The sequence below is a fragment of the Coturnix japonica genome, chromosome 7, assembly GCF_054131305.1.
Source record: "Coturnix japonica strain WE chromosome 7, WE-NBRP24, whole genome shotgun sequence".
Classification (NCBI taxonomy): Eukaryota; Metazoa; Chordata; class Aves; order Galliformes; family Phasianidae; genus Coturnix; species Coturnix japonica.
In genome coordinates, this window is record NC_140669.1 from 24,185,600 (window position 1) to 24,206,519 (window position 20,920).

Sequence of the window (20,920 nt, forward strand, 5' to 3'; positions counted from 1 at the left end):
GCAGACTTTTCCACAATCCCTGATTTGTTGGGTTCTCAAGGCCTTAATGAGAGCAAAAATCGAACACCTTGCCTTTTTCCAGGGGTTGCATTGTGAAACTCAGGTCTTCTACTCCAGCTGTTGAGACGGGAGGAGAGGAGCTTGCTGACATTCCTTTATTCTCCAGTTGTCTGCCCAGAGAAAGGCAAGAAGATGAGGAAAGGATCTGTTACTGCAGCTCCATTTGGCCTTTGGAAAACACTTTCCTTTTTTGAATGCTTGTTCTGACTAGTAAAGCTAAACTTCCTAATTCTTTTACACTTAGTTGCCCTCATTTCCCTCACTTCTACAATTTTCCCCCCATTTTTATCTATTGCCTTTGGAAGAGTTCTTAAACAGCAACTGGTGCCTGTGAAAGGAGTTGTGGCAGGGTACATGGCACGCTGTAAATGTGGTGGTAAGCCTACGCTGCACAGTCATTTGTAGCTTTATGGACAGGAGACATCAGAGGAAAGAGGCAAAAATAAGAGACATGCTGAAATAATTTATGCAAAGCTCATACTGAACAAAATAAGGGTCCATTGGTGGTGTATACAAAACTACCAATTGTTCAGTTTACTTTGAAATTTGGAAGTAGCTGGCTTTTCACTAACATTCAACTCCTAAACTCCAGCATTTCCTTCCTGTTATCTCTAATGTTGGTTGAGGTTTCCAGTTCCCCTTACAGACCTCTCCTTGGTTTGATACACTGTTACCATCTCTTGCCTCGGTTGCATCTCTTCAGCATATTTATGAAAGCATCAGGAGTCTATGCTTACTATAAAAGGAGTACAGTAACTCACCTCTCCAGAAGTATGAGCTACCAGGAGTTCATCTAGCCTATTGTTCTGTTAGTGTTACCAATGAGTACCAACCAGGATCAGGGTCTCACTTTTTGTCTTCAAAGTGCCTGAAGGCTTGGATGCAGTGTAAAGAGAAGATAGTCCATGACTTTGAAATAAAGATGGTCATTGACTACTTGAACACCTCAAGCACAGCTGAACTTTCAGCTCTTAGGGAAAAACCTGCCAATGTAGGTGGAAAGCAGAACCACCTCAGAGTGTGATTGGAGAATGTTCACTAAGTCTCTCAAGCATGAATGGCAATGACAACTCTTCCCAGCTTTCTGATGTGCTTCTTAGATCTCTCCCCATGTATGTAGACACAGAGACCATGAGCTTGTTAAACTAGAGGAGGCACAAATCACATGAAGACAAGAGCTTTACTACATGAGCAATTCTTGTAAAATGAAAGTGGAATGAGCTACACGTGACAGATGTTGGGCATATGGCTTAGTGTGTTTCTGAAAGGCTCTCAGATACTTCAGCCATGAGGACAATCTATGTATCAATGTATACATTCATTCAACGTATCCAGTGAAATACATTTTTCAGACTTGCTGATCAAAGCCTTGTTTCCACACAACGAGGACCCTTGCTGTTTATTGATTTTGCTAGTGACATTGTGACATGTATGTTTATTTTTCTATCACAGCAGGAATATTTTTGTTTGGAGAGCATGGCTTTATCCAGTCAATTCTGTGGCTTGGTCTGCATGGATTTTTTTTGCTCTCTACCAAGCCCCAAAGGAAATGGTTATGCCACATGTGTATCAGAGTGGATTTAGCTGCTTTTCCTGCCATGTACTATCATAATTTTAGTTGAACTATACATCTTCTGGGAGCTGGGCATGATGGGGAGGAGAGAAACATTTTGATGGACTGGCTTAGCAAGAAACTCATTCCTGTCCACTGCTTAAAGGTCTATGGCTCTTGTACACTAAGTGTAAGCATCTGTGAAGGTGATGTTTCTATCTACTTTTACTTTCTGTTTTGACAGTTGTTCCAAGTTGGAAGACTTGCCAGCAGAGCAGTGGAACCATGCCACAGTTCGCAATGCCTTAAAGGAACTGCTCAAAGAGATGAATCAGAGCACATTAGCCAAAGAATGCCCTCTTTCACAGGTTAGTATTTTTAGAAGGCTTAGGGAAAGCCAGATTCCCAAGATCCAATATTCAGTGAAGGGCTTAAGCTGAGCAATTCTTCTCTTTAAAAAGGAAAAATTCTAATTAATGTGAAATAGTGTTTTTAATGCCATATTTTATTAGTGGGTCATCAGGTGAAAATTATGAATGGTTTGTTTTTTTTTTAATTTTGCAGTTCAGAGAGTCTTCATCCGGACTTTTATCTGAACGTTTTGCAATAGGAGTGATGATTATTAAATGCAAGATTTGAGTGGCTTCTTTTTACTAGCAGAGGCCTGCCTCCACCATGTAATACATGAGTAGATCTCACCAGTCTCCACCTATAAAAAAATATAAAAAGATAAAAAATATACATACTTAACAATTTTGCCCAAATTTCCAGAGAACAGTAGTACAAAATGTATGTAATTATCTTTTAAGAAGCAGAGTAATTCACTGGCTCATTCTCCATGACTGCTTTATGGATGAGAGTACCATCATGTCTAAGATGTAGGTTCCTACAGATATTGTGAGCAAGATTTGTGTTCCAGATCGTCATAACAAGAGATTCAAAAAATATTTGTGACTGAGATCTCTTTGTCTCTCCAAAAAACAAACATCAAAAAATCAAATAACAACCACAGAAAAACACTTCAGCACCCTGAGAAGCAACGTTGCTGGGAACGAAAAATGTATTGCCCTCTAAAAACTCCATTAAAGACTTTTTTGTCTATTGCATCTTTAAGAAGTCAGAAATCAGTAGTTCTTTCTTGCTAAAAATTTAAGTGCATTTCCTAGCCTTTATCTGAATTTGTTTTCTCCCATGGCTGTCTATCTTGCAGCTCACTGTATGCTCATCCTGCAATCTATAATCCAAAGCCTCTGTGAACCGAGAGAATTCTTTCTATGTGTAACCAGCACAAATTTGCCTCACTGTCTCATGATTATAACTCTAGGAAAAGCACGGGGCTACAGAAGTGAGATACAGAGCAGAATTTAGGTCTTTGGAATTGGTAGGAATTGCTTTACAGCTGAAAATGTTCCTCATCTTCCTTAGTTGTGTTGGGTCTGCAGAAGTAGAAGGAATGAGAAGGCTGCAAGGAAAGTCTGTGTAACTTGTCTTTCTTACTAAAGGAGTCGCAGTGACTCTAGATATGCACAGAGCTTAAGTGTGTTGAATACGGAAGTATTTTTCTTTCACACAGTTTAAGTGTAATTTCTTAAAATAGAATTACCGGTGGAATATGGTCAGCTAATGATGATTGCAGCATATGGTTGTCTCTGCCCAGTCTTCTTCAACATGCAGTTTAACTAAACCATGAATCATTTTATATGCAGAATTCATTTGTTGTTTAGGTCTCGTTCCTCCCACTTTAGTTTCAAAGCCTACTAGGTGGAAATGCTGCAGTTGGTTTACTCTCTTCATAACCTCAGTTTGAAAAAATATTAATAAGACTATTGATGTCAGGACTGTAGCAGCAAGAATCCTTGCCCCAGTAGTTATTTAGTGGTCAAAGATAAATGGAGAAAGGAAATTGAACTTGTTTGCCTTTAAGGATAGCTGTTAGTGACCTTGAGTAGTGACTGACCTCTGAACTGGGACTGCAAAAATACAACATGTATTATTATTATTACCACAACATTTCAGTCTCTTTTGTTTTTGCTCACAAAATACAAAAGATACAAGGAAGGTTGTGTAGGAGCTGTCTATTACTATCATCTGAATATGCCTGTAATACAATTCCTTCTCCCAAATCAGTTTTAAAAAAATATCGTGCCAAATGTGAAATGTCATTACAACCCCCTTGTGGTTAATATATTATTGACAGCAGCAAATTGCAGAGTGGTCTCTTAGGAGTCAAACTGCCGAGTAAATGCTGCTGTTTATTAATGTGTTCACAGTGCCTCAAATATAAAAGTGGAGAGGGGCAATGAGGGGAGCTCTCTCTCCTACCTGCGACGGTACTGTCTCTGGTTCTTGGTGCATGAGCTTTCCATGCAGCCCAGATGAGGATTCTGATTGCCACTAATGGGAAATGCAATCATTCACTTTGATTTAAAATTATTCTGTTTTGTTGTTGTTGTTTTTCTGCAAGGTGTATTATGTGGCTGCAGCTTAGCTATCCTTATCATAAGGCTTCTGTTTAAACAAATAAATCCCAGTTAACCAAGCTGGGAGGGAGGACGGTAGGTAGGGGGGAGTGTGTATGCCAGAAGGAAATCCAATTACTTCAGCATTTCCATCTTTGCATAGAGACTTCTGTCTTTCCTGTATACTGTATAACTCATTTCAAAACTGATCACGTGTTTTGTCTTCTTACTAGACAAAGATTTGTTGGCATGTGTGCATGTCCCGTGTTTTTCTCCTTGAACTTACTGCACCTGACTTTCTTTATGGGAATATTTTTCGGGTTTTAGTCCAGTGAATTTTCATTTCACTTGGTCATCATGGCCACACACATCCCAAACACACTGACTACTTCATATCATCTGTTCCTTTCTTAAGGATTTTCCCAGGAAGGATACTCATGAGTTAGATTTTTTTATTTTAGATTTGATTTTTTTTACTCTCTTCTCAATAGATAATCCTTTTCTGCAAACTCATCAAGGTTCCTGACAGAAATAGTCATAGAATCCCTTCCAACTTTATTTTGTGTGTGTGTGTAACTTATAGGGTATTTTTCTTTGTAGTTAGAAAGTTCCACTGTTCTATTGTCAAGTGGCTGAAGAGAATTTGTCCTGGGATGTTCTGCCAGTGGTTCATATATTAAGTTTCCTATTTAGCTTAAGCCTTGCTTTCTCAAATAAAGGTTAATAGGTTAATATATTCCATGATATTTAATAGTCCTTCAATTTTTGTAATGTTGGTTTATTATAGAGCTAGAGAACTTGCAGAAGAAAAACAGAAAAGTGAAATCACTCTATAGGCAGAGTTAACAGTTGTCCCACCAGCCCTAAGTGACTGAAGATTTAACTAAAGGAGCACTAAAAAATGGAAGTTAGCTCCACATTGTTCAGAATCCTTCCTTAGCAGAGACTGTCACTGTGTTGTGCTTTCAAAATACTATTGCCTGTTAAACTGATTCAAAACAGGCAAGGATTTATAGGAAGGGAATTGTTGCTGGCTACTACAATGCTAGGTTTATGTCTCAAAATATTGATTTTAATTAGAAAATTGAATCTCAGTTTTAGAAATCGAAACTGCCACTTAAAAAGGGTCTTATTTTATATAGCATTCCAATTCTACTACAGTGCACCATAGTAGCTTTCTAGTGGAAAAGTTAAAGTGCAAAGGCAGAAGACCCTGTTTACTGAAAGTGAAATTGTGTGCCAAGGACTGAAACCCATCTACACCATCCATTACTCTCAAGTCTTGGTTTTAGTCATATTGGTATTTAAGTCCCCCTAAACTCAAGGTTTAGGAGCAACTAGAGCTGCTGGAGTGAATTTGTTAGGAGACTGGATGAATGTGGCGGAGGGAGGGAGGGAGGGGTTGATTTTTGTTTTAAAACAACTGCTAAAATTGAGTAAGCCTACGTGTACGCCTTGTAGCTTTACAGAGATAGCTTAGATGCTGTTTTGCACAAGAGCTTACAGAAACCTGTGAGAAAGAACTTGAACTTTTGTTCTCTCATGCCTGTGCAGAAAGGTTGTGCAATGCTGCCAGTGCTTTTCTAGGCTTTCATATTAAGTGAGGAAAGAGAGTAGAAGAAAACTAGTTTCTGAAGAAGGCACATTGACTCACATGCGTTAGCAGTGCTGGATTGCACTCCCTTGAGTTTGTACACATGCTGAGAGCAAGTAGCCCTGGAAGAGTTAAAGGAGGAAAAGAAAAATGAAATTCCTGAAAAGTTGCCTCCTCTCTAGAATGGATGAAAAACCTGAAAAATAAATAAAGGAAGAACTACCAGTAATCAGACTTTTTCCCACTTAATCCGCAGAAGCATCCCAGATAGGAAGTATCATTTTTATGGGCATCAGGTGCTGCACAACAGCACTTCTCCTCTCTGCTTCCAGGTGGCTTGCAATTAGAGCCACTAAGAGAGAATTCACAAAGAGCAGAGTGGTGGCTGTTAAACAAGTGGTACTTCAGTTCTGTTGATCTGTGCTGTGGTTTTTGGCTGTTCTGTATTGCAGTGTGTGTAGTTCACTGTGAACATCACTGTTAATTTCTCTTTTGGGTGATTTTTCACACAAGGGCTAATCACACGTTTCTATAAATTGCATTAATTTAACTTAACCTAAACGTTGTTCTGTAGAGAGTAACACGAATGTTCTCTTATTCTTGGCTGTGTGGTCTTGCTGCACTTGGAAGCAAAACACAGACAGCTGATTTATTTGGACTCTGCATGCTGGAGCATCTAACCTTACCTTTAGGATCTGGTTCCTAAGTCATGGTAGTTCTCACCTGGATGCACCAAGCACATGCTCCCCAGCATGGCACTATGTGTTGTTTTGCAAATAAGTATATATATGGTAATATCACAAGTACTCCCACCTTCAGCCTATGCTGTAGGTTTCAGTCTGGGTTTGTCCTGCATAGTTTTTGCTTTCTACTGAGCCAGAGTAATTAGGTTTGGAGATCTACAGTGAAGAATAAAACCAATTTTGTGTTTTCACCAAACACTGTTTTTTGGTTTTAAAGGCAAAAATGGATGATGGTTGTGCATTTATGTGTCATTTGCTTTCCCTGGAAAAATATCAAATTATGCAAGATATTTTAGGTCTTTTTTGTCTTTTCTGTACTTTCAGAGTATGATTTCATCCATTGTAAATAGCACATACTATGCCAATGTGTCAGCAACCAAGTGCCAGGAGTTTGGGAGATGGTACAAGAAGTACAAGAAGATTAAAGGTAAATTGATTTTTTTATTTTTTATTTTTTTTTTAGCTTTTGAACTTGTTGAACTTCTGCTGATGCTTGCAGTGATTTACTTTAAGTAAAGGTGATGGTAAGCTTTAATAATATTAGTGAGTTTGTCTACAAAGAGGGGACGGTCACAGCACATTTGAAATGTGATCTGAGAGTTACAAACAAGGCTGGCATGAAAACACAGGCCACACAAAACATGCTTATAATATCCCATTTAGTTGTGCTGAAAGACCCACTGTGTTTTGAATTATGCTAAGATGTTTTGGAGAAGAAGTGTTCTGGTAGCTCAGAATTTTACAGTTAAATTACTTTGTAAATCACCTTAGTTGCATTATAATCATTAAGCCTAAAAAAGCTTGTGTAAGTAACAAATGCCTTTGCTCGTTGTTTGAAATCCTGCTAAATATACTGATATTCCTGCCATGTTTTCTCATGTGGTATCTGGATACCAGAGGAGCATTTGGTACCTGGTTGTTAGGAGGCGTTGCTAAATAGCATTATTTTTCCTTTTCTTTTTTTTCTTTTTTTTTTTTTTTTCCTGGTACACCACTGAAGGGAATATTCTTTGTCTGAAGGAACGCATAGGCTATTCTTGTCTCTGTCTATGATCCTTTCAGTGGCCAGAACAGTCTTAACAGCATCCATAGGTACTGTACAGAACTACAGTAACGTCTTGTTCTAATGGAGTCACACAAAGATTAGCATCTTTCAAAAAAATCTGCAGTCTTTTTACTTTGAAACAAACAAACAACAGTGTACATGAGCTGGTTTCTTTTTTTAGATAGACTAGAAATCTGTATGATACCTTCAAGAATCTGCTTTTCAGATTAAGAGCGTGTGAAACGAAATTGGATGAAATATCAGGAAAGGTTCTGAGGCATGTGAATTTTCTCTGATGCATGTCTGGTGTGCACAGCACATACCTGTAGGACTCCCAGCTGTCTGGTGATTAGTTTTTCACTTGTCAGAAATAAAAAGGGGTGTTTTATATGAAAACTATCTGTGGAAGGAAGGAAAGTTGTTCATGCAGATGTGGGTAACAATGTGGATGTGGAAATACAGGTGTTGCTTTTCACCTCTTAAGACAATTTAGGCTTAAAGCAAAAATGCTGATGCCAAATAAACTTGGTAGTTTCTTCCCTCTCTAAATTGCCATTGTGTTATGCAGAAGTGTGTCTTTTCCCTAAATGGTATCTCTTAATAAAAGAATTTTATTTGGAGTGCTGTAACGCATCCTCTTGGTTAAGAATAGTCAAAGGACTCAAATAGCTTCAAGGTCATCACTGTTTGCTTTTACTTGCTACTCTTGAAGAGCAGAGATGAGCTTCCCCCCTCGCCTCCCCCCCCCATCCAAACTGGGCAAGGGAGTAATGCCAGTTGCAGAGGCATTGGAAGCCGTTAACTGTAGTGTTCTTAGTGGAAGAGATGCCACTACAGCTTCTGAGTGTTTCTAGCACACTGTTGTCTTCCACTTTCTTCTATTCTTAGAGCATTGAATTCTTTAAGCTCTTACTTTTTTTTTTTTTAACTTAATAAGTGCACAGTTAAATTGTTAAGTGCCATAAAAGCAGAATGAAACCTCAATCAAGAGGTCAAGGATCCAAACCTGAAGAGTTTGCCAGATAACTCTGCATACGTGCTATTCAAAGAGGTGCAGCCAGTTGCTGCTGTTTGGAAGTGTATGTGTATGCTAGTAGGAGGAGGAAAAGGAAGGTTAAGGTATGTGTGAAGTAAACACAAGCTGCTATAAAGCAGTTCAAGTCGTGTTGATTCATCAGCCATATGAGTGGGAGATAAAACAAAGAATCTATTGCAGGTACTTTGGTGTACAAAGAAAAAACAGCCAAGGAACTTCAGGGCTGTAATGGAGGCCCCCTGGAAACAGGAAGGGCGCTTCTTTGGGCAGTTTCAATTTCTCCTTATTTCTGTTTTCATGACTTTTTTTCTTTTGCACTGATAGATATTTTTACAGGGCACCTTAATTAGTTCTCATACTCAGTGACTTATGTGCTTCATTCATCATGTGTTCCTTAAAAGAAAGGTAGATGTGTGACACAGCATTTCATTTTTAGGGTTGTAATCTAGATAGCTTAGGTAAAACTCATTTGGAGTCACTGAGATAAGAACCCTATCCATATGTACGTCTAAAGCTGGTTATTAGAAAGTAAAAACAAAAATCAATTCACATGAGCTGTGGTAAATGCAAAATATGAAGGAGCTTCAGAATAACTTCATTGATGTTTCAAACTAAATGCAGCCTACAGTGTTAAATGTGTTTCTTATTATCTGCTAATGTCTGTTTTAATAAAACAGTGGGAACTAAATGGTTGCTTCTTAATCAAAACCATGATTTCCTAAACATAAGCTTTATGATTCTGTTACAAATTGCCACATATAGATCTCCTAGGTCAAACTTTTTTCCTTTTTCATAGAAATAAATAAACAGTAAAACAATTATACTCTCTGGAAGATCAAAGTAATTACAAAGAAGCCATGCAAAAGTTAGGAGTTCTTTGGAGGAAAAAAAAAAAAAGCATCAAGTTTCAGAGAATGTAGTTCATTTTTAAATACACACAAGAAAGTGAACAATCAATGATACAATATCATTAGCAGCACATGTAAGAGATGTGTACAAGTGGAATTGTATGTAATCTCAAGTAAACGTTCTCAGTGTGCATTCTGGTGAACTCACCAAAAAGACAACTAACCTATTTTTGCGTACAATTTACAAGAAGTTTTCAGTTAGTTCAGCTCAGCATGGTAATTTTGTCTTGTGTCAAGACCGTGCTAGTGTAAAATTCTGCCTGGGTTTTTATTCCCAGCCGCCCCACCCCCATGAGGTTTTAAGACGTTCACAGTTTACTCAGAGGGATGAGAATATGAAAACTAGTGCACAGATTCTGGAGTCACTAACGTGAGGATGGAGGCCTTTGTTTTTTTGTTTTGTAACATTCCCCTTGTTCTGAGCCTTCCACTGCATATTTGTGCAAGGACATGAGCGAGTTTCTAAAAGGATTTCTGCTCTTTCCAGCTTCCTTGGGATACACACATGCATTTCAAAGATAGCTTTTATTAACTCAGATCTTATAGAAAATGCGCAGTGCTTGGGAAACAAGGATCTTACACTTCTGTGAACTTTCTCTTCATTCTGTGGACCTGTGTAATCATTTGGAGTGGCAATTAAGCTATTTAGTTTGCATTGTACTTATGTCCAGAATATACACCATGAATGACTTAAATAACGTCATGCTCTTTTTAACTCTGTTTTATGGGTGTTTTGTTTGTTTTTTTTTTAGTATTCTAAAAAATGCTCACCCTTTTGGTTCACAGCTGCATACATGCCAAGGTTTGGGTACATTTAAACTGCTTGAATCAAGAGCCAAGCTTTCCCATTTTTAATAAAGGCTACGTGCTAGTGACTGTGGTGATAAACTGTACAACATGCAGAGATGAGTTTCCAAACTTCACCACACAACTAATGTCATTCACAAGGGATAAAATTTGCACCAGTAACTCATTGCCCGGCCTTTGGGTTCATAGCATTTCAAACGTTTTTTAGTTCTATTTTTCAATAGATGTTGCACTTCCCAAGTGTCATGCTTTCTATTTTTGTCAGGAGGACTATCAGTTTATCAGGATCTTTTCACAACTGACTGGTGTAAATCTTTTCTTTTTTTGTCCGCTGACACAGCTTGGCTTGGTGGGAGGAAGTTATGAAGGCAGAGGGGAGAAATAAAAATACTGTGAACTTAAAAATAAAGAGATGTATTTGCTTTGTCTGTGTATTAGGCACATCTTATTTTCTTGCTCCTGCCATCAGTGACTGTCAAACTACAGCTTTCTGTGGATGCGAGTTTTGAGACTGGCTGTCTCAAAGTTTCTGTGGAACGATGAGTCCTTCTGTTTAAAGGAGGAGGTCCCGGTTATTTCTATTTCTATGGATGAGGAACCGGCTTCCATAAGAAAGAGTTTTATAGCTTCCTTGAATTCAGAATCTGCTTTGGCTGCTCTTTGTTTTTTCCAGTATTAGTGATGTGTTGTCTGCTGTTTTGTTCTTGAGAGTATGTTTGCTTACTTCCCATAAGAGATTGACAAATTGATCTGTTTTTTGGATTCTATGTTCTAGAGGCCATTCTAGGTTAAGAGAAATTAGAAACAGGATTCAGAGGGGTTCCCAGCTTTGTTAGTTCTAAACTGAAGGAGCTTTGAATTGCAGCATGGTCATAACATCAGTGTGACTTGGTGAAAATTTTAATTATGTGCTTTGTTGAATAGTTTTGAATTGCTCCTCTGAAGCAGATGCTGCAGAAGCCTAATGAAAAGGCATGACAGAACATTCTCAATCATTGTTTCTGACTTTTAACAATACCCCATTTATTGATACATGTGCATATATGCATAAATAGAAGGCCACAGATATGTCTATGTAAATAGATGTAGGTATGTAAGTATATGTACCTATAGATTTTGACCTTTAGCCTTCTTAACTAGTTAGTTGAAGCAAAAATGTTAAGGCTTTTTAAGCAGAGATAATTTCAAATGTTGTTTGGATATTAGTTGCCACTCTGACAATGGGTCAGATAAGGTCACTTAGGTTATCTGTGGTGGCTCTTGACCTTACCGTACTTTTTCCTTTGCTTCCTTTCATACTCCTGTGTTTTTATTCCATTAAAAATAAGACTTTAAAAGAAAAATGTAAGAAAATAACATCATTCACAGACGAGCTTTTCAGTATCTAGAACGCACACAAGACATGAAGATCATCTCTGACTTGAACACATCCTCACATTATGTAGATTGCTGTGCTGTCCTGTTTTATGAGCAGTTGTTCATCTTTTTGCATTAGGCCACAAAGAAAAAGTGGAATCTCTCTCTTTAAGCATAAGCTGAAGTTGGCTCGTTTCAGGAAGATTTAGAGACCCCTTGACTACTGTTTTCCCACCCATATTAGAATACTGTATTTCAGCATAGCCGCTGATGTTGAGTACCAGTCTGGGGGATTTGTGTGCTTGTATTGTTAAGAGACAATTTACCCACTGCAGTATGTTCTGGGAGCTTTATAAATTGTGACCCTCTTGGCTATTCCTCTGTATAAAGAGAATTAAAGCAGACAATTTTTATTTTTTTTTAAACTCTTAACTTTAATCTAAATTAAATGCATTTATCAATTTCAGCTCTGCAGACTGTCTTTCTTTTTTTCTTTTCTGACTCTTCTGGAGTCGCTGGCTCTCACTCTTAATAGCACCTGTGGCATGGCAGAGGAGGAAGGTATATCCACTAGCTGAACCACCTCATGTGTACGCATGTGCCTGAATCTGCAACTATTGCTGCTGCAGGGAGCGTATGTTAGTTCAGTAGAGGTTGGAAGACTTTCTGTAGAGAAACGGCTTAGCCCTTTGTCCTTTCTATCTTGTCTCTGCCGTGCTAAAGGTTTTTATGACTACTTGCTTTTATCTCTCTCTTTTTTTTTTTTTAATCTGTGGATGATGACTGAGTCTGCTCAGACAATCTCACTGTGTCAACTTTATGGTTTTAAAATGCATTTGGTTCCAAGTACGGTGCTTTTTCTCAGTGAGGACCAATTGTGTACTAAGGCTGGGGCTTCTGTCCAGCCATTTTTGATTTCATAGTGACTATGGAATGGTCTTAGTCATGAAAGTACTTTTTTTTTAAATCTTGAGAACTTCAAAGTAAAATTTCCTTCATATGTGAAGAAAATGTTCTTATGTGCTGCTGAACACAATAACCTTTGTTAGGTTGATAGGAAAGGAGTTTTTAGGAAGAAAGCACTATTGGAGGCTAGGTTGGAAAGGGAGGAAGACGTGACGCTTAGACACAGATATCAACTTTCTTGGTGTGAGAGCTGCAATATGGCTGTCTCTGATGGTGTGAACTTCATAGAATATAAAATCCATTCTGTCGCTGAGAACAGAATTGAATTCTGTTTACTCCAAGTGTCTGAAGGGCTTACATGTCTTTTGTAATGATGTTTGTGTTCTGTCTCGTTCCTTTCATCATCTTTGCTGTTATGAGTCAGGAGGAGATGTGTACCTATCTCCCAGAGGGGCTGCACAATTGTCTGGGTATTCTAGGCAATTTGCACCTCCCTCTTGAGGTGTCCACATAAGGTTAGTGCTTAAATAGCAGGGCAGACTTCCATCACAGTACTTTGACAGGGAGCAAGATATTTTTGTATCAAATGAGACTATCTAACTGGTATGCTATTTCTGTCTGTTCTGACTAATGTTTGTCCTAATTCTCCTTTTCCATTTTACACAAACAGCATTTATACATTAGATTATGTGGTCTCTAAAATACCTTCAATGTAGTGATTTTTTTCTGCCTTATGAGGAATAAAGTTCATACTGTTATGTGACCTCCTTAACCTATATGGTAACCCCCAAATAATCTAGAATGAATTCATGTTATATTCTTCCTTTCTGAGAAGCAACTTTTAGAAACAGTGCAGTTCAGGGACAACCCATGAGAAGAATGACTTCCTAAATTTAAGCATAATTGACAGAAAACATGTTAGTGTTTGTGCATCCCATGGGATGATTAGGATCTAGTCTGTAAGATGAGAGGAAGGGAAAGTCTGCTGTGCAGAAGTCAACAATGTTAGTTCACTCTACTCTGTTCCCCCAACAATGATGCTGATCAATGGCCCACTTTTTTGGTGGTTCTTTCAAGCACAAAAATAGTGACTTCTGCTTTGGGAACTGAGCGATTTGTAGTGCAGTGGAGAACAGACAATGGCCTTTCCTGTCTGTTTTCCATTAGACTTGGATAAAGGCCGTTGCTACCCACAGCCGGCAGCCAAAAAAATTTCTGTATGTGCTCCATAGCTATTTTGAGGTTATTTGTTATCCTGCAAGAGTAGAGGAAGTGAAAGGTTTTAAAAGTTAAGTTTTCTTACCAAGCGCGCTGCTCTGGTCAACTCACTTTTTCTCCAGTTCTGACTGCAAGAACAAATGGCCCAACCAGAGGTCAAGCTGTAAATGAAACCAGTGGATGACTTTGGGTCAAAAATTTTTGGGACAAAAATTGAATGTTGAATGAAAATGAGACTCCTCAGACCAGTCCTTTGCACTGAAGTGGTTAAGTGGGCTGTGATTAAAACAAATAAGTAATTATGCTAATTATAGATAAAAAGATAGAGAATTACCACTATAAAAGCACCTCCTGTGCTGTGGAGTGGCTTTGTTATATTTACAAGAGGAAGCTGATAATTATAGGGTAAGCAAAAGGGCACCCTGTTGGTGTAGTGCAGCACCCCCAGCTCTGCACTTCACTCTGAGATGGAGGGTAATATGGTGTCAGAGCTTCCTTTCCCAAGCAAAGCTCCATGGTTTGGAACAGGTTCAGCTCCAGTGAGTAAGATGGTGCTGAGCTATGAAAAACTGTGGGAACCTTTCTGTCTCTATGCCTGTCATACTGAAGCTCACAGAGTTCTTTGCTGGCACAGGCTAGCTCAGTTTAGTCTTTACCACTGCTGGTAATGGCCTTTATGATCACCAGGTTTTAAGTAATAAATAAAACAAAGATGCAAGCTCTGAAGCTGTTGCACTGCAGAACAACCCTGGGGTGGTGACATCCTGTCACAATTGAAACATGGCAGTCCTGCTGACTAGTAACTTATTACAAAAAGTTTCTTTAGCAGCCTCTTCGTGCTCTGTTTTGTGCAAAATGCTTGTATGCCAGTGGGACTGAAAAGTTGGGGACTTGCTGGGTCACGGGTGCTGCAGGGCCCTCTTTGTGACCGTGGCAGCATGGTGCTGGGAGACATGTTAAGGTCTTGTTCTCCCTGCTGCATCCATTATTGTGTGTGCTAAAAAATTTGGTTTCCAATGCCTTCCGTCAGTACAGTGCTGTTCCTAAGCCCTTAATACCCCACAGGCTCTTTGTCAGAATGTTCCTATTAACAACTTGGTGAAAATAAAGGGTGAGGGGAAGGGAAGGTGGAGAAATAAATCTTAATTTAGACCTAGTTTCATTTTAAATGGAAAGTTGCATGTGGACCACCCCAAGCTATTGTACTGTGGACAGTGTCAGCTGTTTGTACAGGGAAGATTTGGATAGTGGATAAGAGCATCGCGCAGTGTAAGGGTGCATTGGGTTGTTTCTGTGCTGCATCCAGGAAGTTTCTAGCTCAGTATGAAATTGAAATACATTTACACACGTGGTAATCATTATGAGAAAAGAAAAGAACATTTGCTGCTTCCATTCTGGGGATTATGTTGGTGTCCAAGTGTTTTGCAGAGGTAGTGACATCTCATAGCAGGAGATGGACAAATGAAGGACAGATACTGTTCTAGGGTACTCAGTGATCTGCCTGCCAAGCTTTTACGTGGTACTTGCTGTCCTGGTACCTGGAACCTGCCTAAGTAGTACGTATGGTTTCTGGAGGCTGGGCTCCTAAGTGTGAAGGTGGTGTTGGATTTGGAGCAAAATTGTATACCAGGTAGCATGATGCAGGAAGAGAAGGAAAAACACTGATGTAGTTTTTGCTGTGGTCGGACCACAGATGGGAGGTAGATAACAGCCTCTTGGGCCAGCTTTTGCTTAAATAGAATAGGCATTGCAAGCAGAGAAGGTCTGTCAGCATTACTTGAACACAGACTACAGGCATCCATGGAGCCCCCCCTCCTTCCCAGTTTAAGGTCCTGTTGCTCTGTCTTCACTGCTTTGTAAGCCAACCTGTTCAAGTACCAGCCAGTTCAGTTTCGGTGGAGCAATAGCAGATGAGGGAAGGACAAAGGAGAGGAGGAACATGGTGTAGAAACATGGAAAATGGAGGATGCAAGAGGGAAAAATCCCACATCAAGAAAATCTGAAGCAGAACATTGGTGTCACAGAAGTGCTATGGCTCCTGTATGCCTTTTTTTCATAGAGCATTGCCAGGAAGCTTGCCTGTCTCCTGTGACAGTGCTGGCTTCTGCCTGTCCAGGCCCACAGAGCCCCACCAATTCATAGCCACTGGTGAGCAACAGAGAATCTGATATGGGAAATCTGCCGGAGGAGAAAGAGCCTTGAGGAGTTGAGTAAAGCACATATTTTCTGTCTAGCATAATTGTTAATGGTAACCTTTTATTACTGAAGGGATTTAAGTGACTATAATCTGCTTGGTTTATTGGGAATGGATGTGTGGCAATATAGCCTAATGCGATCAAGAAAGGAAACTGATAACAAGGGAAAAAAAACACCTATGGAAGCAAGTCAAGTGATGTCTCTGTGTAATTGTGATTCCAAGGAGCACTGCAAAGATTAACAGCCTGGCAGCCTTTTCATCTTTAATTTTATTTTTATAGGGGGTTTATGACTTGGCACTGAAGTCAAGAGTGGGTGGAAACTTGGCGAATGTGGTTCAGCCTGGAAAGTGGTTGTTATTTATATTTACTTCTCACTAGGATTTCAAAAACACTTGGTTACTGTTTTTGAGTTCTAACAAGTAGTAATTTATTGGTTTCAGTGACTTATTCTCTATATATTTCTTTAACTACTAAATAGTTGGGAAAATAGTTTCAGCTCTCCTGAAGCCACTTGTGGAAAGACTTTAGATCTCCAAGGGTGTAAATGCATTTTGAAAGTAGTTCTTGACACATTTCCTTCTAGCAGAATGCTCCTATTATTTCATGTACACCAAGCAACATCTTTATTGTGTGTACATTAAGTTAATTCCTGATTCTTAAGTAGCTGTTGCATCTTTGGAATAATTACATTTGGTTTTCTTGGAAACAGTGTGTATTTAATAGCATTATTCAGGTACAGGCTCACCACAGAAAGGCTCAGGTGATCCCATGGCCATGTGTTTTCTGTGTGGGCTGTGGCACTGGATGGGGTCTTCTGCAGTGTGATGGAGCAGCTTCTCTGCCCTGTGACCCCACATGCCTTCTGTGCCTAATGTTTGGTAACAGGTACTGAAATCAGTATTTAAATAGGAATTTTTAGTACTTTCAGCAAACCGAAATGCTATGTTATGTGTTTAGTAGGTTGTGAGAAATTTATATAGTTGGTCAATCATTTACAATAGTGTGTGTGTGTGCTGCAAGTATTGTATGGCATTTCATAGTTGAAACTTTGTGCACAAATAAACAGTTATAAAATCAGTTGAGTTGAAATGCTGGCTTTTGTAGAAAGACAGAATTAAGAATTTTATTAGAAATGTTTAATTTTTACTTATTTTTTCATTAATGAGGATTTTATTGAAGATTAAAGGTCTTGGGAATTTTTCTTAAGAAACAAAAAGGGCAACAGGGCAATACGATTTCTTTAAAGTAAAATTCCTGGGTACTAATTTACCTAGTTATAAAAATTAGTACTAGTGATGTTCTGGAATGATGGCTCTAAGAAGTTACGTGTGTATGTGTGTGCGTGTTCTGGGCATGATTCCCTCCCCAGTGAGAATTCAACCCTCTCTGTCTGAGATTAACTCTGAAAGGTGAAAGGAGCTGTCTTTCTGTTTAAAAGGAAACAGGGAAAGTCATCAGTGAATTGTTGCATAGATGAGGTTTTAAAAGAGTTCAAAATCCTTGTACCATTGCTGATCATTGCACAAGTTCTGATTGTGTTACGCTATTTATGAAATAAATCCTGTCTCCTTATTTAGCAGGAGCATCATAAAAATGAAGTAGTAGTTTGCTTAGCTGTATGGATACGGTCCCCAGACACTTTTAGATCAATAGATAAATGCCCAGTTTTATGTAGTGAAGGTTGTGGAATCTTCAACTTTGTATAAAGTGACTTCTGATTACTTAGATAACATTAAGTAATAGTTTTACTTTTTTATTTTATAAACTTTATTTCTAATTTCAAATACTAGTTCTAGAGGGAATTTGATTTTGTTATACAGGCACTTGAGTAGGCAGTTGCATGAAAAGGTGCTGCAGTATTACTGATGTAAGATATCTGAAAGGGCCATAGCTGTGTATATGATTACAATAAACGCATCTGGTTTGTTTCATTTTTTTGTAATATGATGTCACTTAAGAATAACAGGTCTAAATATATTATAGATTTATTTTGAAGATGGTAAAGCCATAAAATAACAGTATGAACCAGTAAAAGGTTTCTATCAGAATATGTTTTCTGTAAAGCGGACATTCATGTGTAGCTCCTTAAAGGTTTCCAGACAGGATGATGAGGCTTTAGTTAGAACAACTGTTGCTCTGAAATCTTCTCATTTGTGAATCAAGGATGTACATGGTTAGGTAGCATGCTTTCAGGCAAGCAACCTGATTCTGCTACAGTGCATCTAGGATAATTCACATTACCTGGTAACTTTATCTGCATGTGTTGCAAAAGTTTATGTTGGAAAACATATAATTGCTGAGTTTGTAATGAGAAGTTGTTCCATGAGCTGCACAGGGAATGGTCTGGTTTCCATTGAATTGGTGTGGATGGATACTAATTTGGGTTTCTTTTCTTCGGCTACATGCCAGTGATTCTAAAATGTTTCCCCTCTTTTAAGAGTTATTCAATTTGATGACAGATTCAGAAGTTACTGACAGTGTGAGTAGAAATGTCTAAACTCGTTTCTTTAGGAAATGAGGCTGGAACAGACACCTGCTACCAGTTTTATAAGGAGTTTTATCTAAGGACAGCAAGTGAAACCTAAGAAGGATGAAAGTATCTTAAATATTGTTGCTCTTACTTTGTACTGCTTTTCATATGTTTTTGCATTGCTTTTATGCAAGTGCAGATTTGAAAACTAAAATGGGTACTATACACCTGGAGTAATCCTTACCCAATTAGTCCTCTTGTAAGTGGTAACTGAAATGACAGCAAAATAATTTTTCTTTTTTAACAGTGGAAAGAGTGGAAAGAGAAAACCTTTCAGACTATTGTGTTCTTGGTCAACGTCCCATGCACTTACCAAATATCAACCAACTGGCAACTTTGGGAAAAACTAACGAACAGTCTCCTCATGGCCAAATTCACCACAGTACTCCAATCCGAAACCAAGTGCCAGCGATGCAGACAATGATAAACCCTGGGCTCCTGTCTCCTCAGCTCAGTCCACAACTTGTGAGGCAGCAGATAGCAATGGCCCATCTGATAAACCAACAGATTGCCGTCAGCCGGCTATTGGCTCACCAGCACCCACAAGCTATCAACCAGCAGTTCTTGAATCATCCACCCATCCCTAGAGCTGTCAAACCAGAGCCATCAAATTCATCGGTGGAAGTCTCTCCAGATATTTACCAGCAAGTCAGAGATGAGCTGAAGAGAGCCAGTGTATCTCAAGCTGTCTTTGCAAGAGTAGCATTCAACCGCACACAGGTATCCATTTCTGTTCTATAACCAAGAAGTGTTGAGGGGTCAAAGTTATGATTCTTGTGGGGCTATGTGGTTGTTGCAGATTAAGGCAATGTGTACAGAAACTGGTCAAACCATCCACCATTTTTTCACCAGTTTCATTGGTATGATTGAGCAAGACTGTTTCCTCATAGAACAGCTGTTTGCTTGAAGTAGTTTACCCCAGTGCTGTTACCCTGAGGTTTGTTCTCTAGTTATAAGTCTGCTGGCATGAGTTCTTCACTGAGTTCTTCTCTGTAGTTATGAACTTTCACATCTGTCCTGCCTAATGGCTAGGAACAAGAGACTATGGGAATCAGCAGCATCTTTTAGTTTATGTCAATTTAGAAGTTCCTTCTTGCAGTAACTACTCTTGATTGCACAGCTTCTGCCAGAGGCTACTGGTGCAGAAGTAAGACAAGTGTTCATAGGCCTAGAGACAGTCTTGGTGCTGGCTGCATAAGAGACAACTGATTGCTGGAAAAGATATCTGCCATTTGCAGCTGACCCATCTGACACAGGTTTTCTCACTCAAATATTGAAATTCAGATGTTAATATGATTACACAGTAGCAACAGTATAAGCCTAGCACCTGGAATACCCTAGGTGAATGCATATTCAGGAATGCATGCTATTTATATTTATCTCTCTGCCAGACAGCATTCAAACATACAAAGCATAGTCTCTGGTTGGTTAATAAACCATTAGGATTAATAAACGGGAAATAACATCATATTCAAATATTGGTACAGTTTTCTTTGTGCAGTCAGAGCTGATCTTTGAGATTAACTTTACCAGCAAGAGAAGTCAAGGGCCATGTATGTATGTGTCTGCAGGAGGTCTGACTGTAAGGCCATGCAGTGCTTTTGTACATTCTCCTGCATTAATGATTTTCTTTGGCATTGCCATTTTGGAAATGCCATATTATGAGGGAACTAATTAAAGTATGGAGCACATTTTTATTACTTCCCTTTTTCCATTAAATTCATAAGATGACTGCACTCAGAAAAAACATTCATGTTCAATCAACATGTCTTTGAGTTCTGGGGTTAGCCTTGAGGATATCGAATGAAAACTGCATAGGAATGTATGAGGGTTTCCTCTTTAAAATGCTGCTTTTAATTTGGAAAAGCTTTTCATCCTTCTGAGATCGTAACCTGTTGTATATAAAGCCTTTTATAATCAAGGTAGATGGTATTGACAGAATGACACATTCTACACTTGAGTGAGAGGTCAGCGTTAACCTTGCTGGTGAGGGTTGTGCTATTGTTACTGAACATGATGTTTTGCTTTAGCTAGACTGGGACAGATTGGTAATACTCAAATCTGTCACTAGACCACAAGTTTATCCCTGTCAAGCTGTCAAACAAATTGTGTGTTAAACTGGCCGTTCAGTTGTAGTATTTAAAAGGAGGCAATGTTTTATTCTGTGTGCTTGGGAAACCCCACACCTTGCCTATCCCTGACTGAACATTGCATTTGACTTCTAAAGGCATCAGTGAGAAGGCAGGCATTTCTGAGAGAGCACTCTGCTCTTTTTCTAGTAATTGCACAGTTTTTCATCCACCTATGGTGTTTAATAGCAGCCATGACAGAGATTGCAGCACAGATTATCAGAATGCGGACTAAGGAAGCTGCAATATGTTTTCTTCTTGTTGTTTATTTGGCATATTTGTTCTGCAGTGTAGGAATTGCATGCTGTTGCCCTGTACAATACAGTGGAGAAAGCACCGTGCTGCTCCTGGGAGCTGAGGCAATGTGTCTTTGTGATTC

At 38.9% G+C, this 20,920-nt stretch overlaps 1 protein-coding gene across 6 annotated transcripts in view; it reads left to right on the top strand.

Annotated features, from left to right (window-relative positions):
- Window positions 1-20,920, top strand: part of SATB2 (SATB homeobox 2) — a 124,948-nt gene that overhangs the window by 55,238 nt on the left and 48,790 nt on the right. For all 6 annotated transcript variants that reach the window (XM_015868181.3, XM_015868185.3, XM_085553393.1 and 3 more), the window contains exons 5-7: window positions 1,857-1,980; window positions 6,733-6,835; window positions 18,660-19,132. In XM_015868181.3, coding sequence (XP_015723667.2) covers window positions 1,857-1,980; window positions 6,733-6,835; window positions 18,660-19,132 — 700 coding nt within the window. The remainder of the gene's footprint in view (window positions 1-1,856; window positions 1,981-6,732; window positions 6,836-18,659; window positions 19,133-20,920) is intronic.